This window comes from Cyphomyrmex costatus, unplaced genomic scaffold (assembly GCF_001594065.2).
Source record: "Cyphomyrmex costatus isolate MS0001 unplaced genomic scaffold, Ccosl1.0 scaffold75, whole genome shotgun sequence".
NCBI classification, from domain to species: Eukaryota; Metazoa; Arthropoda; class Insecta; order Hymenoptera; family Formicidae; genus Cyphomyrmex; species Cyphomyrmex costatus.
Genome location: NW_017280322.1, coordinates 3,010,949 through 3,025,768, shown reverse-complemented (window position 1 = coordinate 3,025,768; position 14,820 = coordinate 3,010,949). Strand labels below are relative to the sequence as shown.

General features: G+C 35.1%; 2 protein-coding genes across 2 annotated transcripts in view; one reads left to right on the top strand and one right to left on the bottom strand.

Moving 5' to 3' along the window:
• The window catches only part of LOC108780854 (sorting nexin-30), a 10,768-nt gene extending 9,996 nt beyond the window's left edge, over positions 1-772 (bottom strand). Inside the window, exon 1 of the mRNA XM_018548668.1 lies at positions 602-772. Within this exon, the coding sequence (XP_018404170.1) occupies positions 602-772 (171 nt within the window). The remainder of the gene's footprint in view (positions 1-601) is intronic.
• A 1,800-nt stretch (positions 773-2,572) lies between these two features.
• Rfx (regulatory transcription factor Rfx) overlaps positions 2,573-14,820 on the top strand; it is a 13,938-nt gene continuing 1,690 nt past the window's right edge. The window contains 11 exon segments of the mRNA XM_018548876.1: positions 2,573-2,711; positions 9,927-10,255; positions 10,785-10,965; positions 11,213-11,320; positions 11,773-11,878; positions 11,967-12,066; positions 12,142-12,294; positions 12,843-12,965; positions 13,385-13,566; positions 13,641-14,111; positions 14,675-14,800. Of these exon segments, the coding sequence (XP_018404378.1) occupies positions 2,573-2,711; positions 9,927-10,255; positions 10,785-10,965; positions 11,213-11,320; positions 11,773-11,878; positions 11,967-12,066; positions 12,142-12,294; positions 12,843-12,965; positions 13,385-13,566; positions 13,641-14,111; positions 14,675-14,800 (2,018 nt within the window).

Sequence of the window (14,820 nt, the reverse complement as noted above, 5' to 3'; positions counted from 1 at the left end):
TATATATATAAGTATTATTTACTATACTCTAATTCATTGATCTCTTTCAAGGCAAATGCAAACAAAAGATAAGGAACTAAAGTCAGTTAACAAACTATAGATAGAAAGAAAAATAAGCTTGAAAATTCTTTGATATTTATCAGTTAATGATTAACTGTATGAAATTCTTCAGGGTCAAACTCATAATCAAATACACAAAGTGATGATCAAAATCATATATTATATCACATATATTTTATGTTGTGTACTATAATATAAATTTATTGATCTCTTTTAGGATAATAAACTAGAGCAAGTAATAAAAGAGAGCTTTAGGGGATCAACAAGCTATTAATGGAAAGAGACATAGTTGTAAGATTACATAAATTCCTTAATATTTATCAATCAACAATGAATCATATGGTTCTACAGAGCCAAATTCATGAATCGAACATATGGAGTAATGATCAAAATCATTATGAGTTTACCGCGTACATGTCACATACATTATGTTATTTACTATAATTTTAATTTATTAATCATTTCCAGAGCAACAGGATGACAGTATGAGTGAGGCATGGGGAACTGTCAAATTGGGTCCCAGGTTATGTTACACTCATACCACGGATCCCTCGATGGAGGTGCTGCAGTTGGACAGGTAGTCGACGTCGCGACTCTCTTGCTTCACAATCCCGCCCACTGCCATTGAGCTCACCTCCAAGATCGCCGAGTCCTCGGCGCCCTTTTCTTCTCCTGGGTTCTCCATTTCCGAAGTTTCCGACGAGGTCATCATTTTTCTGGTGATCAGACAACAAACCGATATGTCAACCACCTTCACAAATCGCTAGACAACTACTGACAAGTTGACAACATATGACATCTTCGCGCAGACGCCGCGCGCGAGCGATAAATTACTGCAAAAGGATGCACAAAAAAGAGCCCTTCACCTATATACTGTCGCATTGTAGTTATCATATAAACAATTTTATTTATAATTCAAATATATTGCCAATGCATCATTTCATTACGTTATATCATTAATACGAATTTTTTTTACAAAATACGTTGAGTCTCGACAAACTCTCTCTCTCTCTCTCTCTCTCTCTCTCTCTCTCTCTCTCTCTCTTTCTTGCTAATTTTTGAAATTTCTTATAAAAGCATATGGATAGATTTTAGACTGAATTTTATTTTAATTTTAAATCAATTTCAAGCTGATTAATGTTAAATCGATTAATTTTAAGGAGATTAATATTTTAGATTGAAATTAATTTAAGATTAATTAATTTTAGATGAAGAGGATGATTATATTACGGATCATTTTGCTTGTTTACAAAAATTGAACCGAACAAGAATCGTTTATACATTTTTCTCAATTTGAATCTGTTTAGGGCCCACAGGTAACCTAAATCCGTCACTGCGAGCGAGATGCGCATGTGCGACACGCACATTGATCATCGATTCAAAATGCTGCGCCAACTTCGCGTTGGACGTAAGATATCCGATTGACCCACATTCTTAGCTGTCGTCGGCGTCGCTGTCGTTTGCAAACGAAGCAACATGTTTGTGTACATACATGTTTCGTACACAAAATACATAAGATTACTGCAATATAGCTGACTCAATCCTTATTAGTACGATTAAAAGTTGCCTACTCTTTTTTTCTGAGCCACTACTTTTCCGATTTCATAGTAATATTTTTAAATCTGCATTTTTTAATTAATAGAGAGTCCATACCTTAGTACCTTTTTCATTAATTTTTTAATTACATTTTTTAAACATAATTTTTATTGATAAATAACAATTATGTAATACGAAAAGACTATAGTAAGAGTCTGATAAATAGAGAAACATAGAAACATTTTTTTTCTCTCCTATCACAACATGGTGAAACATTGTTTCAATCGGTCATTCAATCGTTTGATAAACGAAGACTTTATCTTGTCCAGAATGTCCATCGCATCTTTCTTTCAACGCGTGTCAAAGCATTTACGAGAATTTGCGAATATCGATAGACCTCTGATGGCGGGTCGACGTAGCAATATTCTTCGCAATATTTATCCAAAGTAATATATATATATATATATGTAGTCCCCCCCAAATTAAGCTTTTATTTTTATTAATAAATTGAAAAATTCAATATTTTTGCGCATATTGTCATCAAATGTAACATATTGCGCGTATTTTTGTAGAATAAACATAAGATAATCGCACGAATAATTGCGTTGACTCCCATTTTCTTATATAAGCGTATTTCGTTGTGTATTGATATAATTCTATTATATGTTATACATATAATTTTATAAATATATCAAATTTTAATGAATGGAGCCAGAAGTTTTATGACCACAAAAAGAGTATTATAAGTAGATATACTTTAAAAGTAAACGTAATTTAAAATCGAGAATTCATCTCATTTTATAAAATTCTCCGAAATGAATCGATAGCGATTCGCAATTGTTATCGCAACGACGAGACTCGTGTCTCCTCTATTTTTAAAAGTCTTCTCGTTAACGGAGGTTATATTTCTCATAAAGACGGCGTCTCAGGGAAGTGTAACGAATTTTTCTTCACAAGATTGGCAGGGAACACGGATATGGAAAGAGCTGGCGTAGTGAATTTCAATTTTGTGGTCCCGCCGTCCTTCTGCTGTGAAAATCTTGAGTTTGCGCTGATGACGAACGAGTACCAGTCGGATATGCCTCGTTACTTCATTAGAAACCGATCACTGTTGTGTAAGCGATTATCTCCTTCTTTTTTTTTTTTTAATATTGACGGGCTTCGGCACGTGTCTTGCATATCTCGCGACCCTTTTTCCTCGTCACAATGAACGGACAATGGGATGATCGATCACTCGTTGAAGTCGCCAATCGTCTCCACTATAACCTCGCTCTCTTGATCTTTTATTATTAATTTTTTTAATTATTAATATTATTGATTTATTTAGAACAATTAATAATAAATTCTCCATTTGAGCAAAAGTTATGTCTAATTGCATACATTCCCATATATGACATATAGATATACGTTTTGTTCTCCAAGAGACATATAAAAACATCTTCAAAGGTCATCCACCACCTAACGACGTCTCTCGGAGAACTATTGTATTGTATGAGTTTGATTCTAAAAAGAAATTTATTAATTTTATAATTTAGTTATTTAATTATAACTTTTATATTGTATTTTAATTTCCTCTTCTCTCTCTCTCTCTCTCTTTTTTTTTCTTTAAATTTAATGAATGAATGTCGTTCGGAATAATAATACGAGGGTACATAAATGACTAAACTCTGATTAATTTATCAAAATGATTTGATATTCAACAGAATTAATTAGCAATCATTTATTACAAAATCTTAAATTATGTATAGTTAATTGTCCCTATAATTTAATTTTTCTTAAATTGAACAAAGGATTTATACATCTATAATATCCATGTGAACAATATATGGATAAGTGGACAGATATGTTAACTGATTAAGATGATTTATTTAAAAGCAACGTTATTATTATGCAATTCGTTATCCTTAATCTAAATCTTTCTTAAAAATATATCTAATTTTTAATTAAATTAAATAATTAATTAAGTAAAATTAGTAATTCCTGTGTTTAATAAGGTAGACATTGCTTTATAAATTAATTCTTTTACGAATAATTTTCGCCCTTTCCATCAATATATTTAATTTTGATTCAACTTATTTTTTATTTTTTTATAATTTTTTAAAGCTGACTTTTCATATATGTAACACGCTGTGGCAACAAAATGTCATATATATGTAATTCAAGTTCGAAAGTGTATACCATTTCACAAAAGTTTTTAACCAATATAATAGCATTTTGCCGCTGTAACATGCTGTCATGTTGTACATGAAAAATCAGCTGTACAATTAAAGAAGATGAAGAGTAATAGTGAATTCGATTGGATGCGCACAGTACGCATTGGTGCACATTAAAGCTGCACCTTACACAAATTATATACATAAAAATATGTCTTATAAAAATATAAAAACTTATTAAACTATGAAATTTGTAACACATTTTATTGTGTTAAGTAAAATCTGTATTTTACAATTCGGAATATTTTTATTTTATTTTTATACAAGAAGTTTTATCAATGTACAAAATTGTTTTAATATGTACTACATATAATGCACTCGCAACTAAATTCGCTGTAAGTTGAAGCAAAATTAAAGTTTCCAGACTAGCACATATGATATTCTTAGGATATTTTAATTAATTATTTTTTAATTATTATTGCTCTTAAATAAAAGAAATAAGTGGAAGTAGGAATATTCTAAATATATACATATATGTATGTTGTGACATAGAATATCGTCAAAATATCGTGTGTTTATCTGGGTTAATCTATATTGGTGAAAAAGGGCCTTTATAAATTAATTAAATTAAATTAATTAATCAAAATTTGTTATCTACTAATAATAAGATGAGACAGAAATGGGGGCAGCGGCTACTTAGTACGTCATTGGCGTAGCATTTGCATGTATGCTCCACAGATGGCGCTCAAAAACCGCATTATGACGTGCGCTCTCGCCATCGACGCATCGACGGCGGCGGAAAAAAAATTCGTGGATTATCGGCTAATCGCGTTTCATCCCATTTCACCTCCTCATTTACAGTTTCCGGATGGAAACATTCGGTCCGTTCTCATTTTCCAATGTGAAAGATCTTCGAATCTTTCGAAAATCAAAATTGTGGCAAGCAATGCGCCAAATTTTTGTGGCGCCAAAATCAGGTACTTACCATTCACGTTCCAAAAAACGCGGGAATTCTTTCGGTAGCCGATTCAAATTCATTCTTCTCTCGATTTTTCCAATTTCTCAAAGATCTAAACGATCTGTTCGCGTTGCTAGAAGTCGCCACAAATTTTTACACTGAAAACGATAATTCGGCTGTTGAAGAGAAAAAAAAGTAAAATTCCAAATATAAAAAATGTAGCAATGAGAAAAAATGGACGCGCGTTAGTGAGAAAGTTTCCTTCGTGACGTTTCCTCAAGGAAGAGACGCTCGCTTTCAACGTGCCGCAACGGGAACGAAGCGGGAAAGAATCGCGCGAAGGAAGCGTCGTGGTGCCGCACGCATCGCATACGGCCCTGCGCGTGACGCGGTCAGTGATGCCGTAGTCAAGGCGACCGTAGCAGCAGACAAGCAACACCACTCCGGCCAGCCGTCCACAACAAAGTATAGGGGGTCCGTCGGAGTGTGTCGCCCCGCTCTTTTCGCGCTCTGTGTCGGCGCCGTGCGTACGTGCGTGCGTGCGAGCGAGCGAGCGAGCGAGCGCCACGAGAGACCTACGAGTCGCCTGCGGCGCGCGGTTTCCTGGGTGACGGGCTGTCGCCTTCGAGACCAAGGCAGCAACGAAAAAGAGCGCGCGCGCGCGCGCGTGCCCGAGGAAGAAAGAGAGAGTGAGAGAGAGTGAGGGAAGGAAGTAGAGAGCGTGTCTGCTCGACGACGACGACGGCGACGACAACGACGGAGGGACACGTCGTTCGGCCGCGCAAGTGCGCCCGGGCGCCGCTGCGTTCGAGCACACGCTATTCATGAAGACAGGTGAGTGCGAATAAGAGAGAGAGAGAGAGAGAGAGGAAGAAAGAGGACAAGACAGATGGATTACGTCTGTCACTGCTCCCCGATCAGTCAGGTCAACGGAGAGACGCCGACGTCGTCGCGAATCGTCCTTGTGACGGTTTCGCTTGTAGGCGCACACAGAATGTAAAGATTTGAACAGAGAATCGTGAGAGTCTCGAATATTTAGGCTGCTTTCCTTTTATGAGACACAGTTGACACAAGTGTCGTTTTATCTTTCTTATTTATTGAGTACTAACGAGGATAGAATGACATTTGTGTCAGCTGTCGTCTAAAAGGAAAACATAAGGTGTTTTCCAGCAAAACTCATTAATATGATTTCTTCATGTTCATATATTTAGATACTGGGAGGAACTAAGAGCAAGACCAATCGTATTAAAGAATTTTGTAGTAGTTGCAAAGCTGCTTTCTCTGCTGAATGCAGCCATCATAACACAATGATTATTTCATTTTTGTTTAACATTAACAAGCATCAAGGATGTAATTACTATGTTACACTTGCTGAAAAGCATCCAGAAATGACACGTGTAACAGCCAGAGTGCTTTTTCTTTGGTTACACAAATCAACACAAGTATCATTTTTTTGTTATTTACTTTCTCTATTCTCTTTCTGTCTTTTATCTTTTTTTCTATCTCTCTATTTGTATTATTCACTGATTGTCAATGAAGTAAGAATGATACTCAGTGTTCACATATGTTACAATAATCTGTTACTTCAGTTTAAATCCTAAGTTATAAGAAACTGACCAGTCTCAGTCAAATGTGAGAAGAATAATCGACTATGATTTTGGTCAATTTTTTATGGCTTGGAACTTATAGCTTAGATAATAATTTATTGTAGAAAGTCCATATTTTAAATCATTACATCCTTGTCGTTTGTCAGCTTCGAGCAAAGATAAAATGATGTGCTGCGTTACACTGTTATTTGTATCTCTTGTTGGAAGACACCCTTAGCGTGAACATAGGAACATGGAATAGTGCTCGTTGGAGTGATGTCGATCACGTTGAATCCGTTCATAACGCAAGCAACCTACGAGAAATGCTTCTAGGTAGGGTGAACCGTTAGAATCGATTTTACCTGGTTCATTCAAGCGAGAACCTGGAGCTAGGGCAGAAAATAAAGTCTGAATTTTTTGGGGATTCTTTTTAGATAATTTTACAATTTCAATTCTGGCACGATATATCGATCTGTTGAAGAATAATGATTCAGTTAAATGTTATATCGAAACAAGGTGATATCTTTATTCTCTGCTAAGAGATCTGCTTTAGATAGATGCCCTTAATTTGTAACGCATTGATGAACCTATTATACTATATTTCCTATAGGGCGTCTAATATGAAGATGTAATGAAGATTTCTAATTAAAATGGGTTTATCAATTACATGAATGCGATTTTCCACCCTGTAACTCTGATGAATGTTTTAATCCTTTTCAATAATCTCTGCCTCGACTTGCTTTGAGGGACGGCCCGTCTAAACGCACTTATTGCAAATAATAGAAGTACGTTTAATTTTTCCATAGTTTAATTTCCCTTCTACTGTTTGTCATTTGATTTCGCGTTATCTATCCCTTATCTCTCTGCCATTTTACTTTTCAACATCTGCATAAATTCTCAGCCTGCGGGTTTATCTGACTCCAGGTGCATATCGCTTCCAGAATATTGGAACCAGAATGGATATATTAATATAAAAGGCAGATATGTATAGCTTCTGTTTAACAAGCCTAAATAATGGTTTCTCATATACAAATTACACAGGGGAGGTCGATATATGTACAGGATACGTAAACATATCCTATGGATAGGAAGGACTTGCGGACAACAGAAGTCTGTCCCCATCAGCCATGCATAACAGAGGCCAGGTGCACTTGTAATATTACAGTGTGTAGGTAACAAACACAAGCCCATATCAGCCCACTAGTAATATTTGCAGCAAAATACTACGTCAGGTATCTCTTCAAACATAACGTTAGACAAGGTGAATATTAATAGTTGAATCAGCTTTTTACCATGGGAGATAAATTATCGACTGCAACTGGGAAGAATAAAATTAAAAGTTGATCTTATTTATTTTATTTTATTTTTTTAATTAAACTTCTTGGTTTGTCTTTCTCATTTTTTTTTGCCACGTTGAAGAAAAAAAGAGAAAAGATGAATCGTGCAAAAAGGTCGGCTAATAAGAACAAGCTTTACGAAATAAGTTAAGCGAACGAAAAAAATTTGGTTGAATATGATAACTTTGATGAACATTTTTGAACGTCTTTAAAACGTCTTAAGCTTTATTCTGTAATATGCTTTTTGATTCCCGTTTCTTGCTTTTTACCTTTTGTTTTCTCCCTTTGCGACCGTTTTATCGACAATTGTATTTCTTGCTACGAGTTTCCTGTTTTTTTCGAAGTTCGTTAATTTTTATTTCGGGCGATCGAAAATGAAAAACGTGATATTTTATCTTTATAAATAAACGCGATAATTTATCTGCCATGGTAAAAAAATTGATGTAACCATTAATATTCATTTTGTATATATTCAGGAAAAATAATAATACAAAAAGTTTTATTTACAGAAACATGAAAGAATTTAATTATATTTAAATGTTTTCAAAATTTTAGCTTAAAAAATAATATGTATTCATACATGACAAAGTTATCATATTCAAACAATGAACATTTTTTCAATTATTTAATTTTTTTTATAAGGCTTCTATTTAGCCGACCTTTTTGCTCGATCATCACATCTTTTCTGTCTTTTTCTCCAACGTGGAGAAAAAAAATGAGAAAATGTGAGTTACGAAGTTTAGCTAAAAAAAGCCTAATGTGAGTTTGGCTTTTAGGGCAACTATGTTTATGCAATATTAGTGCATCTTTCTACCAAGTCCTACATTAATTAGCTGGTATGGATATATCAAAATAGGAAACATCGGATCCTATTACACAATTTTCTCCTGATCGATACCATCGAGTAACAATGATTTTCTTATCGAGATATACCAGCTCCCCTATATTTTACGATCTCATATTTTTAATATTAGAACGGAAACACACTCTAGATAAAATAAAATGATGTAGGTAGGTATCTTACGTATTTTATTACACAATTTGCAGAGAAGTGAAACGTAAAGCGACGGGGAGGAAGCATGGCTACCTTTCCCCCGCGAAGCGTATTAACGCGGTAGTGTGCGTCGTTTATTAGCTCCCGGTCCATCCTCAGAGGAAAAGAGCCGGGGGTTGTAACGCTGGACTCAGGATAATACTCTCTAATTGCTTTCGTGATCCCGTGCCGCTTTCATTTGTACGTTCCAACCCTCTTAAAGCGAGCCTTATGTCCAGTCACGCGTAGGTAGCGCACCGTGGTTCTGGGCCACCCCTCGCGCGCCCCTTGGCACCCTCATCCCTTTCCCTCCTCGGCTGATTTCTTCCCCTTGATACATTGTGTTTGGTACCTGCAGTGCCGCCCCAACAGGTACACGGCGCCAATACAACATGATACACGCGCGTAATAATGGCAGTGACGTGTTCCATTGGTATCGCAAGCCCGCCGGGGCTTCTCTTTGATCTACGGATTATTGAATGCGCCGCACCTGCGAGGAAAGTATGTTATATTGCGATCTTTGCGATATAGGTTAGGACGACGGCCGGGACGCGGCTGGCGATTTTATCTTCATTCGTGACGTTACTTCGGCAACGCGCGTATCGCGCTTGTTGTCGGCTCGGTCTTGAAAGGCGTTTCGTCGATTCAAGATCGGTTTTTCATCCCGAAGCGAAAGTCTTATTATAGAAAATCAGTAGTACGATATATGGCGCTCTCTCTCTTTCTCTCTGTCCCTTCTTTCCCATTACTCCTTAGCGATAACTTGTTTTATCGACAGGTTCTTGCGACCGTACATAGCGCTCTTCAATATGAAAATAATTCCTTGACAATCTTGTAGCTATTGTATAGAAAATAGGTTCAAGTTCTTTCACATTTTTCAAGGAAATGTTTAAAAAATCAGTTTAATGTTATATTTAATACTAAAATTATATATATGTGAAAAGTTTTTCATTTTAATTTGCAGACAATTTTAAGAGTACTCTACACAATAGATTTTATGTAATTTTATAAAATATAATAGCTTATGTCAAAAGAGAGATATTAGAAGTGATACTTTATTTTAAAATATTTATAAGATTATATTTGAATTTTATATATGTTTTATATTTTGTTTCATAATTATCAGTAATATTTTTGTTTTGATGAGATAGTATTGATGTTAGGATTTCAGAGGCACGCTATCCTTAAGATCTCTCCGCTGAGTCTGGTAGAAGATGTTATTGATATTTAGTAAGATGGTGTATGTGTGTATCTCTGTTATAGATTTGTCTCTCCAGCAGAGGAGAGGTAGTAGCGGTGGTGGCGACGACTCAGTGGGTGCAGAGAGAGGTGAAGGAGTGATTGCCATGACTACGACAGGAGCCCAGTATACCCTCGCAGCAGCATCCACCGGGGCTAATAACAGTGGGGGTAGCTCCACGGCAGTAGGGGTGGATTCTAAGCAAAATGTGGTTGTCGTGACTACTACTTCCAGTTCCAGTGGCAGCGGCAGCGTAGCACAGACTCAGTCTGCTAGAACCTCAGAAGCAGAGTTCATCACTGTCGTGACAAACCCTGATTCTTCCAGTCCAAATAACTTGCAGCCCATTCAGGTTAGTAATATTATTCTGCATTATTTTTCTACTATGCCTTTTGCCCGTGTCATTTATGAGAATGATTATTTTTATTATTCTCAAGAATTATTAAGTCTAATGTCATAGTTATATCTTGTAAATTACAATTTATATTATATGTCAAATTGCTTTTTCTTCTCTTTGTTACTCTCTATTATTGTATATGTACTTATAAAATAAAAAATATAACAAGAAATATACATATAAAAATTTATTCTATATATATATAATCTTTTTAGATATTATAGCATCTGTTTGCAACATACTTTTATAGGTGCTGCATATCCAATCTGATAACATATTTGAGCCATCTGCTCCTAGCAACTGATAAGAGTGATATACACAAATGTTGAAATAAAATCCAAGCCAATTCTATCTAGAATATATAGATATTTATAGTATATACATACAAGAGGCATATGTCATTTTTTTTTATTTCTTTTATAAAATCCAGTTATGGGTCATGAGGACATGCATACTATAAATAATAATTTAGTTATTGGTTCAGGATCCACTTGACACAGCTGCAGATTCGTCCAACGGCTCAACAGGTACGCCAGCGCATGTTACAGCACAGGTAGTGGTCAATACTACCCATTCGGGTCAGCACGCATTGGTGGATTCCGACGCTGCTTCTACATCGGCTGGCACCATTGTCAGTGGTTCCCCGCACTATATAACAGTCACAGGTAATAACTGAGTACAAATTTCTTATCTGATAGTGAAGAGAAGAATTGATCCTTATTTGATCTTATTGCGATGTGCACAAATTTAATTGCGAATCATCAAATTGCAAACGGTTAATACTATAGATAGTATCCATTGTACACAAAGACAGAAATTAATGTCGTGTACAAAACGTGTAATTGGGAATAAAGTTTACTATTTATGGTGAGTATGAGGATCAGTTTGAAAAATTATAGTGTTTGAGTAGAGATTTGGCCCTTTCCATGCTGCTGAAAAACATGCACCTCTGTACTTCTACTCTGACCATACTAGGCACCAGTGATTCATCATCATACGCAGCCCTCACAACAGCTGTAGGTGAGGGCAGAATATAACCAGCATGCCTTATTTGTCCTCTTTATTATCTATAGTTATACATTTTAATTTCATAGAAATTACCAGATCAATGAACGGATTGCATTCTTATGCGCCAATATTTAACATTATTCAGTTTATTTCATCTATATCTATCGCCACTAAGCATTATCATCGACAAACGTAAATATGATTGTAATTTTATTATTTACAAAATTACCTTTATTCCAAGTGCTGTGTCAAAGATACATATGGTACTTTTCTGTTATTACGTAAAAATAAAATTTCTTGTGTTTATGCAAGAACGCAAGAAATTTTGTTTTCATATATTGTCATATAAGAATCATTTTACACACAAACTTCCTTAATAACCGAAAATTTTAATAATACTTTAAATTTTATGTGTTGATACAAATAACTTATTTAAATACATTCTACGTTCTGTCTCTTTTTAGTGTCCGGTGACGCAGAAGCGGTGGGGTCCGAGTCGATCTCTCATCCAACTTACGTTCAATATGTTGAAGGGGATGGTTCCACGTATATACCAGCGAATGGCCAGATGTAAGTATCGCAATTTCGTACTTATCCATTATTTATAGTTTACCGAACGTTCTCTATAACAATCACGAAATATATATATTTTGCTTAGGACATATCCTGTTTATGCTGTTGGTGAAACGGGAGCAATGTATACTCCAGCTTCAGGTCAATACTACACTCCAGCAACAACACCAGTCACATATGCACAGGTAATTACATGTTCAAATAGTGTGATAATTATCGCGATAAAGTTGTGACGATATTAACATTATTTATATCATCAGGTTACAGGACAAGGCACGAATTCGACTACCGGGCAACTGTTGTCGCAGGGCAATGGCACGTACTTGATTCAACAGAGCGTAGTAGAGGGAGATCCGACCCATACACTCATATCTGCAGCTGCCACGCGCGCCAGCCCGCAAACCGAGACTGCGGTAAATTGCATGTTCTATGACTTTCTCAGGCTACTCTTTCATCTTTCAGACGCTGAATAAACTGGTCTCGATTAGATTGAATGATTAATGTAATACTTTTGTGATGATACATATTTATGCCTTATTGCTGCAGGCATGGGGATCTGTGCTCTGCATGATTACATGAGCCATCAAAATTTGTATCAGATCAGATTTAATACAATAGTTTTAAGAGTTACGTAATAATTGTTTATAGCGTCAAGAGTTTGATAAAAATTTGTAGCATACAAATAGGGTGGTTCAGTAAATTGTAGTGCAACTAGTAAGATTTTCTCGAAAAGCAAAAAAACAATTCATATTAATCAGTTGTGTAGTTTTACCAACATTTTGTATATAAATGCTCTAATATTCTCTCTCATAGTTTTTTAAATAATTATTACGGATTTTTTTTCCAGTATAAAGTTTGCAAACAGAATTGCAAATGTTAGTAGTCTTAAAGAGAAGTACATCTTTGTTCGTTTCTTAATTCGGGGGTTAACGAAACATCGGTATGTTGGGTTGTTTGATAGGAGGCTGTGGTTAGCGGTGGTGGCGGGGCGTACTTGATCAGCGGTAATTCTGGAGGTACCACTGTCGCCGTGGAAGAGACAGCGGCAAACGTGACGCATGCTACTAGAGTCTCCCAGGCCACCGTAAGCCCAAAAAAAAAAAAAATAAATCGACTCCCCACATTTCATAGCTTATTTAGCGTACTAATCAGTACTATTAATTTCTAATTTTTTATAGCATGTCTTATTAATTAAACTGCTTTGTATTGTGTTCTAATGTGCATTTCTTAAAGTCTTCTTTCGTAGGATCTCTATATTGTGAGACACATAAGAAGTGATTATGCAATTGATAGATCTTTAAAAGAAATTAATTTATTTTTGTTTGTTGCTAATATAAATTTATTTTAGAAATAATTTTAATATAATTTTTTTTTTGTGTAAAACGGATTACTATTTTGGTTTTTAGTAGAATTATTTTATCTATATATATATTTTTCAATAAAAAACTATTTTTATTTGTAAAAAACATAAGCATTAATTTTTTACGCAATTGATCTCAATAGGTCCATTGGTTATTGGAGAATTACGAAACCGCCGACGGCGTGTCCCTTCCAAGATCAACACTGTACAATCATTATTTACGCCATTGCTCCGAAAACAAACTAGATCCTGTAAACGCAGCTAGTTTTGGCAAATTGATACGTTCTGTATTCTTGGGCTTAAGAACTAGGCGTTTAGGAACTAGGTAAAAGACTTCACAAATTAGAAAATGGTAGTGTTTATCAAATTAATAACGTTTGTCATTCTTTTTTATTGTAGGGGAAATTCGAAGTATCATTATTATGGAATTCGTGTTAAGCCAAGTTCACAGTTAAGTGTAATAAACGAAGATGGCACATCAAGACAACAGCAGAGCGCAAATTCTCAAGCCAAACGATTCAAATTTGTCAATCAAAAGCAAGATTCATCTTACGAAAATAACACGCACACGAACACGAATATCTCCGCCAATTCCTCATCGCCTCAATATCACCAGTATCTCGGCGAAGCAAGCGGCGCCATTCCTGATTTTCCAGATATTTTTATTAGTCACGACTCGTCCCTGCCTGAGGATTGCACTCTCGAAGATATTGATACGTTCCGCAGCATATACAGAGAACACTGCGAAGCGTTCTTAGATGCGGTGCTGAATTTCGAATTCGCTACGGTAGAAAGTCTTTGGAGAGAATTCTGGCGCAGCCAGGACAATAATAACGGTGATGAATGTGAAGAGGAGAAGTATTTGTCAAAGTATATATGACATGTATTATATTAAAGAGATTTATATCAAATATATAAAGGAATCATATATATATATATATATATATATATATATATATATAATTAGAAAAGAAAAGATATGTCATTATTTTAAACTGTCATTATAAATGTATCATGATGGCTAAAATCTAATAGAACAACCGTCATATTGCAACATAATTAAACAAGTTAATTGATGAGGTTACGTTTTTCTGATTTTATTTCAGATTTATTATTATTATTATTATCGCTCATGTATTGTTTTCATTTCTGTATTGCTTTTATAGATTTACTTAAGTAAACAAACATGTATGTATACTGTGAGATGCATCCATTTAAGATACAAACGTCGCTATCTAAGGATGAGACAGAAACACGTACCTCAGACAAAACGCGCTAATCATTACTGTGCTCGATGTAAGATGCAATAAGATGCAAAAGTTTTTTTTTATATAAAAAATTATATTTATCTTTTACATGTAATTATTTTTCTAATTTATATTTTATTAAAGCATTAACATATGTAATAAATGTCTTTTATTTCTACTTTTCAGAACCAAACTATATCAGATGTGTCAGTGTACAGGAGTACAAGACTTTATCAAAAAAGTGGACTATACATTCTATCAGAATCTAGTCGATGTTTTAATGCCTAATGTATTGCGACCAATACCAAGTACGTTATTATAAGATTAAGTTA